This window comes from Rattus norvegicus, chromosome 1, assembly GCF_021556685.1.
Source record: "Rattus norvegicus strain SHRSP/BbbUtx chromosome 1, alternate assembly SHRSP_T2T, whole genome shotgun sequence".
Lineage (NCBI taxonomy): Eukaryota > Metazoa > Chordata > Mammalia > Rodentia > Muridae > Rattus > Rattus norvegicus.
In genome coordinates, this window is record NC_141534.1 from 105,902,361 (window position 1) to 105,913,036 (window position 10,676).

At 48.6% G+C, this 10,676-nt stretch overlaps 1 protein-coding gene across 2 annotated transcripts; it reads left to right on the forward strand.

The window, feature by feature from the left end:
• Positions 1-707: 707 nt before the first annotated feature.
• Positions 708-10,046, forward strand: Klk15 (kallikrein-related peptidase 15). Of its 2 annotated transcripts, none has more exons than XM_087555649.1 (6): positions 708-927; positions 2,603-2,670; positions 6,683-6,833; positions 7,499-7,782; positions 7,884-8,060; positions 9,387-10,046. In XM_087555649.1, the coding sequence occupies exons 2-6, from the start codon at positions 2,631-2,633 to the stop codon at positions 9,389-9,391; spliced, it is 657 nt and encodes a 218-aa protein (XP_087411775.1). In that variant the 5' UTR covers positions 708-927; positions 2,603-2,630; the 3' UTR covers positions 9,392-10,046. The 2 variants fall into 2 exon arrangements, with proteins under 2 accessions (XP_087411775.1, NP_001414564.1); NM_001427635.1 differs by having other exon boundaries at positions 880-927; positions 7,884-8,020; positions 9,387-9,989.
• Positions 10,047-10,676: the final 630 nt, after the last annotated feature.

Sequence of the window (10,676 nt, forward strand, 5' to 3'; positions counted from 1 at the left end):
GACACCTGCACTGGTACATAAGTCCACATATGTAAGCACACACATAAAAAATGAAAATGAAATAAATAAAACTCCCTAAGTCACTTTTGGGAGACACCCAAAGTTGATATCTGGCCTCCACGTGCACATGGGCATGTGTGTGCAAATTTAATATATTTTAACTTATAAAACTAAAATTAGTCAACCAGGTGGTGGTGGTGCCCACCTTTAATCCCAGTTCCTGAGAGGCAGAGGCAGGGAGATCTCTGAGTCTAAGGCCAGCCTGTTGAAAAGAGTGAGTTCCAGGGGAGCAACACAGAGAAACTCCGTCTTGAAAACAAAACCAAAGAATTAAACTCACACTCAAGACTTCAGGTCATGACAACCAGATCCAAGACCTTCCCAGTCCATTTGCTAACATAAATCCTCATGCAAGGTGGCATGGTGGCACACACCTGTCATCCCAGCCCTTGGGAGGCTGAGGCAGATGGATCTCAAGTCCAGACTCAGATGAGCAAGACCCCGTCTCATGACAACAGGAAGAACCAAAGCTCCAGAAGTCTCTCCCGGGTCTGAGAAGCACGACTTTAACAGTCAGTTTCCACAGCTACCCAGAAGCTCTGGCTCTGTGCTACACTGTCCTCTGGTTTCTGCTCTTTCTCTGTCCCCTCCCTCTGAGGGATCTGCCCCTTGGTGGAATTTCTCCTTGCAGACTCAGAAAAGGCTTCAGACTAATAAATGCTCATTAGAAGGACCTAGTCTCACATCCCACCAGTCACCATGGCGTCCAGCCTGTAAACCTGACCATCCACTGCCTCTCTCTCCACTCTACCCAGCCCTACCCCGAGACTTGGGCTGGGCTAGGAGCTTATAAATTCAGACTTTCGGGTGACTGCTCCCCTTCTGGTATCCCAGCTGCCCTGGATGTCACTGGAGGACCTGGAGGGGGTGAGATCTTTAAGAGAGAACTTGGGAAAGTGGGTGGGAGGGGAGAGGGGACCCTACAAATGCTTTGGTGTCCAGGAGGCAAATACTACCCTGGATGATCAGTTGTCAAGGGATTTGGGTCTTCTGTGTCCTTTTCTTGTCTCTTCAAGTTGAATTTGAACCAAGAAAATGTCTTGAAGCTTCTAGAAAGAACCTAGGCTGAGGGGGGAGGAAGGGACAGGCTGAACTGGGAGGACGTCCCTGAAAATGTTTGTCATGGAGCGAAGAACATGGTCAGCAGTTATCCAGGTCAAGTCAGTTCAGAACCACCTCCCTAATGTGTCCCACGCTGGGCAGACTGTGGAAAGGAGGGTCTGACCTGACTGCATCTCCCTGGAGGATAAGCAGTGGGGAGCATCCAGGTCTCAGTATCTGCAGTCACTGCTACCATGCAGGGCAGGACAGACGCCATAGAATCTTGATGACATCGCCTCTGGATTACCATGTCTTGGTCTTCCAAGGCTTGCATAGTCTTTCAGGATGAGCTGGAAGAGTAAATAGCAAGATGAGACGGACTTGAATTCACTCCCCCCAAACTTCCTGAGGTCTCTCCATGGGCCAGACTCTAACACTGTGTGGAACCTGGGAATCTAGGGTCAGTCTGGAGGGATTTGCTTAGAAGGAGTTCTCAGTCTGATGAGGAGACACCACAGAGAGTCTGGGGAGGGAAGTGGTGACAGAGAAGGTCAAGAGTTGGGACAAGCTGTGCAGTCTGGGTGTGAAACTGCAGGCTGAAGTCCAGCACTGGCTATGCCTAGGGCAAGGTCACAGAGACCCAGCTGGGCAGGTTGGAAGAGGAGAAGGAAGTTCAGCCTTTCTAACTCCTGCTGAGGACATGGGACTTTATTTAGGGGCTATCAGAAGTCCATGGGAGGCTTGACAGGAGAAAGGAGTGCTCATCTCTGCTGTAGAAAGACCCTGGAGAAGGCAGATGGAGTAGTGAAAGCCTGTCATTCAACACCTGAGATCTAAGGCATGAAGATGGAGAGTTCAAGGCTAATCTTAGTGAGACCCTGTTTCAAAATGAGTAGTAAAAAGAGGGTTAGGCATGTAGCTTGGTGGTAGTGGGCATTTCTAGAATCCACCAGTAAGGGGAGAGGGGTGGGTGTATGTGGCTCAGTGCAGTTATCCAGCTTAGAGCAGAAGAAAGGAAAGAAAGAAGGGAAGGAGGGAGGTAAGCTCTCTAGGGATATGTGTATGGGGTAGACTACAGGAGTACTACATTAAAGAGGACCCATGGGGGAGCTGGATAGAGTCCTGATCAAGAGCCATGGGAATGAGAGAGAGAGACCCAGAGGCTATTGAATAACACTAGGGCCTGACAATTCTGGAAGGCACAGAGGACCCTCCAGAGATAGGGACCAGGAGGGACCAGAGGTTGAGGCTGTGGGAGACGGAAGGCAGATCAGTAAAGTAGATCTCAGTCAAGCATCATGCTGTGTAACTGTCCTCTCAATAGTCAGGAGGCTGAGGCTGGAGGATCATGAGTTTGAGGCCAGCCTGAGACATATAGAAAAACACTGTGACATAAGACAAAAGAAAAGTGTGTCCTACGCAGGAAATGCACTTGTGTCTACAGAAGGGTGATGGGGACAGATGGATCCAGCCTTACCCCAGCTTTTGTCATGCCCCTCAGATCACTAAGACCTGGACCTTCCTCTACAATGTGGCTTCTCCTTGCTTTCATCTTGCTGGTGTCTGCAGGTGAGGGGCACCAAAGTCAGGTACTGGTTTGATCAAAGAGTTTGCCCCTTTCCCCAGAGTATCTGCACCCTGGAACCTGCCAGCTCAAACTTCACCCACAGACCCCTATTCCCTTTTCCATCTGAGCCACCAGCTAAATGCCCCTGAATCCTCAATCCTGAGTCACCAGAAGTTCTGGGCCTCCTGAGCCTTTAAACGTGAGTCCAAGGATGATCTTTCTTGCCGTGTAACCTTGGGGAAACTCTTCTACCTCTCTGGGCCTCGAGAGCTTTATAGCTGTGACAGTCATGGTGAAGTCCAAATCACATCATGTGATACATGGGACAAGCTATCAAGATGGTTGAGACACCAAGAGCTCAGGACCCAGGTTTGAATACTGTGACTGCCAGTTCCCCAACACTGCAAGCCTAGTTTCCCAACCCTAGGAAGGAGGCAAGTGTCCTCCCTAAGAATCCAGTGGGGTTCTCTATGAGGTGTGTGAGCATGATTAGACAATTTGGACCCTCCTGGCACAGCTATTCCCACACAGGGACCATGTGAGGCAGAGGGATTGGGGAAAGCCAGTGGATACAGCTCTTGCTGTGGAAGCATGAGTGTCTGAGTTTACATCCCCAATACCCACATGGAAAGCCCAGCTGCATGCCTGTAAAACAGAGCTGGGAGGTGGAGACAGGGGGATCCTGGGGATTGCTGGCCATCCAGTCCAGCCAGTCTCTAAGCTCCATGTTTCGTGAGAAAACCTGTCCACCAAAATAAGGTCAGAACTTTGAGATGACACAAATGGTACCTTCTGTCAGGCCTGAATAATGGGACCCACACTGTGGAAGAACGACCACTATTGCCGTCATTTACTAAGAAGCAGGTTGGCAGCAGGGATGGCCCATAAACCAAGGTCACGCTGAGTGACAGGCCAACCACAGACCAACCTCTGTCACACATCTTGTGGAAATTTTCAATGTAACCTGATGCTTTCTGCCCTGCAGAAATCTGGAGGGGTGTCCATTAACGATCCTCCTGTTCCCAACATGACCTCTGCCCAGGGCCTCAGCCTTCCCCCATGGTGGCCAAGCCTCCCCTTGGGCTCTCCCTGGGCTCTGCCTCAGCTGTGTGCTGCACCCAGCCAGAGCCTCCACCCTCCTCCAGCTGGGACCGGCTGGGTGCAGCTCAATGCCCAGCTGTTCAGCCAGTGCCCTCCTCCACAGGGCGACCTCACCCTTCCTCTGTTAAGCCCCTCAACTGCCACATCCGCATTCCCACAGACTCTCAGGTCCTCAGCTCTATTCATGACCTTGGAAGGCAGAAGGCAGAGTGTAGACAGATGGCTTGGTTGTAACAGTCCATCTCAGGAGTAGGTGACCTTGGAGGAGTCGGGCAAGAAAATTGCTCAAGTGTCCTGATTATATTAGTCTCTACGTGTGTCTGTCTCTGTCTCTGTCTCCCTGTCTCTCTGTCTGTCTCTCTGTCTCTGTCTCTTTGTTAGTCTGTCTCTGTCTCTGATTCTCTCTCTCTCTCTCTCTCTGTGTCTGTCTGTCTGCCTCTCTCTCTCTCTCTCTCTCTCTCTCTCTCTCTCTCTCTGTGTGTGTGTGTGTGTGTGTGTGTGTGTGTGTGTGTGTGTGTGTGTGTGTGTGTGTGCCTTGCTGTCCAGAGGCTGGAGCAAAGTTCTTCCAGCCTTTGTGAACTTCAAAGAGTGTCCTTAATCATTAGTGGTCCTGTTCCCAGGTCTGTGCTCTCCTACTAGGTGTCTTTGACCTTGAAATCTCAGCTCTGTATCTGGTGGTATCTGAATGTGGTCTGGGTTGGTAGAGTACTGTCCATATCTGAGTATTCACCCTATAGGTGAGTCTCTGGGTCACTGAGTTCTACAAAATGGCTTGTGTTTAAAACATATTTTTTCTTTTTGTGCACATGTCTATACATCCAGTATGTGCACATGCATGTCAGGCACTGCCTGCCTTGTTTTATTTTATTATTTTATGTGTAGGAATGTTTTGTCTTCATTCATGTATGTGCACCATGTGTGTGCCTGGTGCCCTCAGAGGTCAGAAAAGGCCATCAGATCCCCTGGAACCAGAATTACAGATAGTCATGGGCTACCATGTGGTTGCTGGAAATTTGTACTGGATCCTCTGTGAGAGCAGCCTGTGCTCTTAACCTGTGAGCCATTGCTCCAGCCCCACATTAGTTTTTTGACACAGAACTTGTCAGAGGCACAATGCTCACTGGTTAGCCCAGGGGAGCTCCAGGGATCTGACTGCCTCCAGGCACTGTACCTTATGGAGTTATAAGCATGCAGCACCATGCCTGACTTTTTACTGGAGTGCTTGGGATTGAACCTGGGTCCTTGTGATTCCAAGGCAAGGACTTTACCCACTGAGTCATGTCCCCAGCCTTTAAATTGTGGTTTGATGTTGTAACTAGATCTACACAGATGTCTGTCATACTTCAGCCATACCTACCATCACCAACATGAACATCCTCATAGACACCCCCATAAATAAATGAGTGTCCTTTGTTTAAAGTAACAAGTGTAATCCCAGAACCTGAGAGACCAAATAGAGTAGACTGTCATGCATTCAGACCACCTCAGTTACATTACAAGTTTTAAGCCAGGCTGTGCAACAGTGTGAGACCTTGCCTCAAAACACTGAATGAATAAATCAATTCATAGTGTTTCATGGACTTAGAATGCTTCCGGCACAATTCACCATACACAGACACCCGTAGGCCCCTTCTGATTTTCATGACCGTACCCACGTTTTACTATTGAGAAAAACAAGCTCCAAGAGTCCAAACTGTTGATGGAGAGACAGGTCAATCATTGAGAGTCCAGTCAGTGAGCTGCTTACTGTACAGGTTTACGGATCTGGGTTTGACCCTCAGTACGTGTCAGAAGCCATAATGCAGCACTGGGTGCGGGGTGGTAGACCCAGGGGGTTCCTGAGGGTCACTGGTCAGCCAGCCTAGCACAGTCAGTGAGCACAGGTTCAGTGAGAGTAATCTATCCCAGTACTCGAGGTACATGTGCCTGAAGAATGACACTGAGATTGTCCTCTGACCTCATAGGCGCATGTGTACTCCCATGGACATGTGCACATGCAAACATACGAGTCAAGTCCTCACTGCAAGTACAGGAAGCAATTATCAAAACCAGACTATAGAACTTCAAGACAAGTGGGATATTGTGTGTGTGTGTGTGTGTGTGTGTGTGTGTGTGTGTGTGTGTGTGTGACATGTGTGTATACTCCTCTGTGCAATGTGGGTGGAAGCCAGAGCCTCTGTCACTTCTTATTTATTTCTCTTTCTTTTAAATTCTTTTTCCTTCTTAAATGCATGTGTGCACACAAATGCATGCATTCATAAATGTGCATGCACTAGTGCACATGTGTGTTTGTAGGTGTTCCTGAAGGCCAAAATAAGGTGTCAAATCCCCTGGAACTGGAGTTACAAGTTGTGAACCGTAGTTTCGGTGCTGGGAACTCTAATCAGGCCTTCAGCAAAGTAATCTGAGTTCTTAACCCAAGAGCCATCTCTTTAGCCCTCCATCTTTTTCTTTTTTCTTTTCCTTTCTTTTGTTTGAGACAGGGTCTCTCACAGACCTTACACTAGCTGGTCAGCCAGCCCTGGGATCCGACTGTCTCCCCTCCCCCAGGCTCCAGCAGTAGGGTTGCAGGCTTGTGCTGCAACACCTGATTGTTCATGTGGGTGCTGGGGACCCAAACTGAGTCTTCAGGCAGCAAGCGCCTTACCCAGGAGCCATCCCCAAACCTAGCAGGGATTTCTTTCCCTTTTTATTTTTTTATTTTTTTTATTTTTTTTTATTTTTTTTTTATTTTTTTTATTTTATTTTATTTTTTTTTTTTTTTTTTTTGGCTAGGAGGAGCTCTGACACACCCAGCAATTTCTTAATGAACAAATGACCTGGGCGAAGCCTGTGGGGATAGGGTGAGGAGGAGGCAGGAATCCTGAAAAGCCCGGGGATGGGGAGAGATCTTCTACCTGTATCTCTCCACAGCGCAGGATGGTGACAAGGTCCTAGAAGGCGAGGAGTGTGTACCTCATTCGCAGCCATGGCAAGTGGCCCTCTTCGAACGCGGCCGCTTCAATTGTGGTGCATTTCTCATCTCCCCTCACTGGGTGTTGACTGCTGCCCACTGCCAAACCCGGTATAAAGGAAGGGTATGGGGGCCGGGGTGTGTGACGACAACTGGAAACTTCTAGGTTTGGGATGCATAGACTGTGGCTTTGGTGGAGAAGTAACCCAAGTTCTTGGTTTCTGAAGGATGGGTAGGCTGGAGGTGAAGGCCCTGGGTCGGGAGGGAGTGGATTCTGCACCTGTGGGTTCCTAAAGGAGAAAGAGAAGGCTACGAATGCCCCATCTTTTGGACCCCAGTGGAAAAGGGGCCTGGGCACTGAGCATTTTCTATTCTGAAGGAAGGAAAGGGGCCAAACCTGGAGCCTAAGTTCCACTTGTATACCTCATTTGGGACTCCTAGATTTCTTTCTTTGTTTTTATTTTCTATGTTTTTTGTTTGTTTGTTTGTTTGTTTTTGTTTGTTTTCTGAGACAGAGTCTCACTGTGTAACCCAGTTTCCTCAAGAACTCACTATGTAGACCAGGCTGGTCCAAAACTTAGAGAAATCCACCTTCCTCTGCCTCCCAAGTGTTGGGGTTAAAGCCTGAACCTTTACACCCAGAAACTCTTGGGCTCTGAAGGGATCATGGTTGGAGCCATTGGCTGGCTTCAAGGACTTGAGAGGAGGAAAAAGTTCTCAGAAAATCTCAGATCATCCACTCTGACCACTTTGTCTACTCTTACTCTCTCACACAGCTTCATGAGAGTGCGCCTGGGTGAGCACAACCTTCGAAAGTTCGATGGCCCAGAACAACTGCGCTCTGTCTCTCGCATCATCCCACATCCGGGCTACGAGGCTCGCACCCACCGGCATGACATCATGCTATTGCGACTTTTCCGGCCTGCCCGCCTAACACCCCAGGTGCGTCCTGTGGCTCTGCCCACACGTTGCCCCCTCCTCGGTGAGGACTGCGTGGTGTCAGGCTGGGGCCTGTTATCAGACAACAGCCCTGGAGCCACAGGGAGTCACAAGTCACAAGGTGAGTGGAAAGATGGGGCTGAGTATAGGAATTCCAGCAAAGAATGGAGGGGTCATGGACCAAAGGGATTGAATATACTCAAAGTCATCTGTTCTCCTCAGTGAGACTCCCTGATACGTTGCATTGTGCCAACATCAGCATTATCTCTGAGGCATCTTGCAACAAGGACTACCCTGGTCGCGTGTTGCCCACCATGGTGTGTGCTGGTGTCGAGGGCGGTGGCACGGACTCCTGTGAGGTTAGAGACAAGAGGGGACTTTGGGTAAAAGGAGGGAATGGTATGTATCCTAGCTTGATTTGCTGTTGCTGTGATAAAATACTCTGATCAAAAGGAACATAGGGAGGAAAGAATTTATTTAGCTTACATTCTATAGTTTGCCATTGAGGGAACTCAGGACAGGAACTCAAGTGTGAATCTATAGCAGAAACCATTGCTGGCTTGCTCACTGACTCACTGACTCATGTTCAGCTAATTCTCTCTCTTTTTCTCTCCCTCTCCCTCTCCCTCTCCCTCTCCCTCTCTCTCTCCCTCTCCCTCTCTCTCTAATGTTAATGAGTGCTTCCCCTGCATGTATGTCTGTCTGTGCATCACAAGTGAATACTGCACATGAAGGTCAGAAAAATGACCTTGAGATTGAAATTGCAGATGGTCTGAACCACCTTGTGGGTGCTGGGAACCTAACCTGGGTCCTAGACAAGAACAGCCAGTGCTCTTCATCAGTGAGACATCTCTCAATTTCTTACACAGCCAAGGCAAATTTGCCTAGGGATGGTGCCCACAGTGGGCTGGATCCTCTGACATTTGACCAGCAATCAAGACAACTTCCCACAGACACACTCTGGGCAACCTCTCAATTGAGACACCTCAGATGATTCTAGTCTGTGTCAAATTGGAAGCTGAATTCAGACAGAATAGGTCAAGTAGGGCTCCTTGAATTTTCTTTGTTTTGGGGCAGAGACAATTCTGTGTGTGAGTGTGGATGAAGTTCCAGGATCAGTTAGAATCAGGGTGAGGTTGAAAGTGGGCTTAGAGATGTGGGCATGGAATAGATTATATGGTCTGGGAAGGTATGGAGGCAGGGAGTTTGTTTTGACTCAGGATGGGGAGGATATTGTGGTTGGCATTGGATGGCATGGGTTTGTGGAATGGGTAAAAAATAAGCAATGATCAGAGTTGGGTTGTGTTTACGAAGCACAGGTTTAGACTGGCTTTCGATCAGATGATACATGGATTTCGGAGAGCATCTGACTTGAACTGAGGGGGGGCTGGGTACTGAACATAGGAGACCGAGTTCTCTTGGTTTGTGTTGAATCAGAGGAGACTTGGACTGATTTGAGCTAAGGTTTGAGTTTCCTGGGCAGGGGTTGGCTGAGGATTTCACTGATGAAAAGTAGTGGTTGATTAGCGTAAGGGCGACAGTGTGTTGGGTGTAACTCAGTTGTTGATAGAGTTACCTGGCTTCCATCTCCAGCACCACAGACAACAGGCAGGGCGGTGCACACCTGTCGCCCCAGCACTCAGGAGGTTGAGACAGGAGGAGCAGCAGTACATTGACTCACCACATGGAATGAAATATTGAGGAAACCCCTTCCTATGTCCACAGGGTGACTCTGGAGGACCCTTGGTCTGCGGGGGTGCCCTGCAGGGCATTGTATCCTGGGGTGATGTCCCCTGTGATACTACCACCAAGCCTGGAGTCTACACAAAAGTCTGCAGCTACATGGACTGGATCAGGAAAAATATGAGAAGGAACTGAATCACTGGCCCACTACTTACATCCTTCAAGGACGACCTTGGACTCTGACTAAGAATCCCCAGTAGCCGGCCACCAGCCTCATTCCTACCTGAGAAAGATCAGCCCCTCTGCATATCAACATACACTGTTAACCAGGATCTCTCCCCTCCTGGTGTAACCCGCTTAGCATGAAGAAAACAGTGTTGCTAGGGTGGTAGGGTGGATCTTTGATCCCAGAACTCAAGAATCAGAGGCAGGTAGATCTCTGATTTGAGGCCAGCCTGGACTAAACGTGTGTTCCAGGAGAGCCAGAGCTACACAGAGAAACCTTCTCTTTAAAAAAAAAAGAAAAAAGAAAAGAAAAAGAAAGAGAAAATATTGTTGTTCCATAGTGTTGATCCAACTTTCTCTGTAAGGGTGTGACTTTCTTTCTTTAGGGTATTGTTGCGGTAAATAATATTTGGGGGTTTCTACATCACCTTAGATCATTTAGTTCCCAAATAAAAGACTCAAAACCTTCATATTTACAATAAGTCTTAAAGCACTATGCTGGGCAGATATCAGCCCTCTATGCTCTTTTGTCTACTTCCCTGCCAATGACCCCAAGATGTGACTCTCCATGTTCCACCTGGGCCACTCCTACTGCAAGGGAATGGCCCTCATGGATATGTGCTCATGAACCACCTACCCAATGACTACATCTTCCTTCCCATGTCCTTTTCTTCTCATGGTCTCTGCCTGAAACCCCAAGCCCAGGAACTTCCAGGCCTGCCTATCTCTCTTCTGCCTACAGGCTGTAGGCATCTTTATTAATCACGGATAACTTGGGGGCAGGGTTTGTACAACAAAAGCTGGTACATGAGGATCTACTGGTCTTCAATCAACCAGAGCTTGGGGTACAGAATTTAGCATTGAATATAAGCAGCACTAGACCAACCCCATACAGGGCATAATGGGAAATGTGTGGAGGACTAGGATACAAAGTCTCCTGTTGCATGTCACCCAGAACCCCTTCCCTGGGAGAGAGTACACGACTTCAGGTATGGCTTTGCTCATTTGAATTCGATGTGGAATCAGGGATCAGGGCTGTGACCTCACTCATCCTTGGTTTTCCATCTGTGACCTAAGTGACCACAATACATGTCTCCTAGGGTGACT

What these genes read in the sequence shown, in the direction of transcription:
- Klk15 (NM_001427635.1), top strand. Translation starts at nt 2,631, where the DNA reads ATGTGGCTTCTCCTTGCTTTCATCTTGCTGGTGTCTGCAG. An exon ending in GCTGCCCACTGCCAAACCCG is followed by an intron (nt 6,834 to 7,498) that starts GTATAAAGGAAG and finishes TCTCTCACACAG; the next exon opens with CTTCATGAGAGTGCGCCTGG. An exon ending in GTGGCACGGACTCCTGTGAG is followed by an intron (nt 8,021 to 9,386) that starts GTTAGAGACAAG and finishes CTATGTCCACAG; the next exon opens with GGTGACTCTGGAGGACCCTT.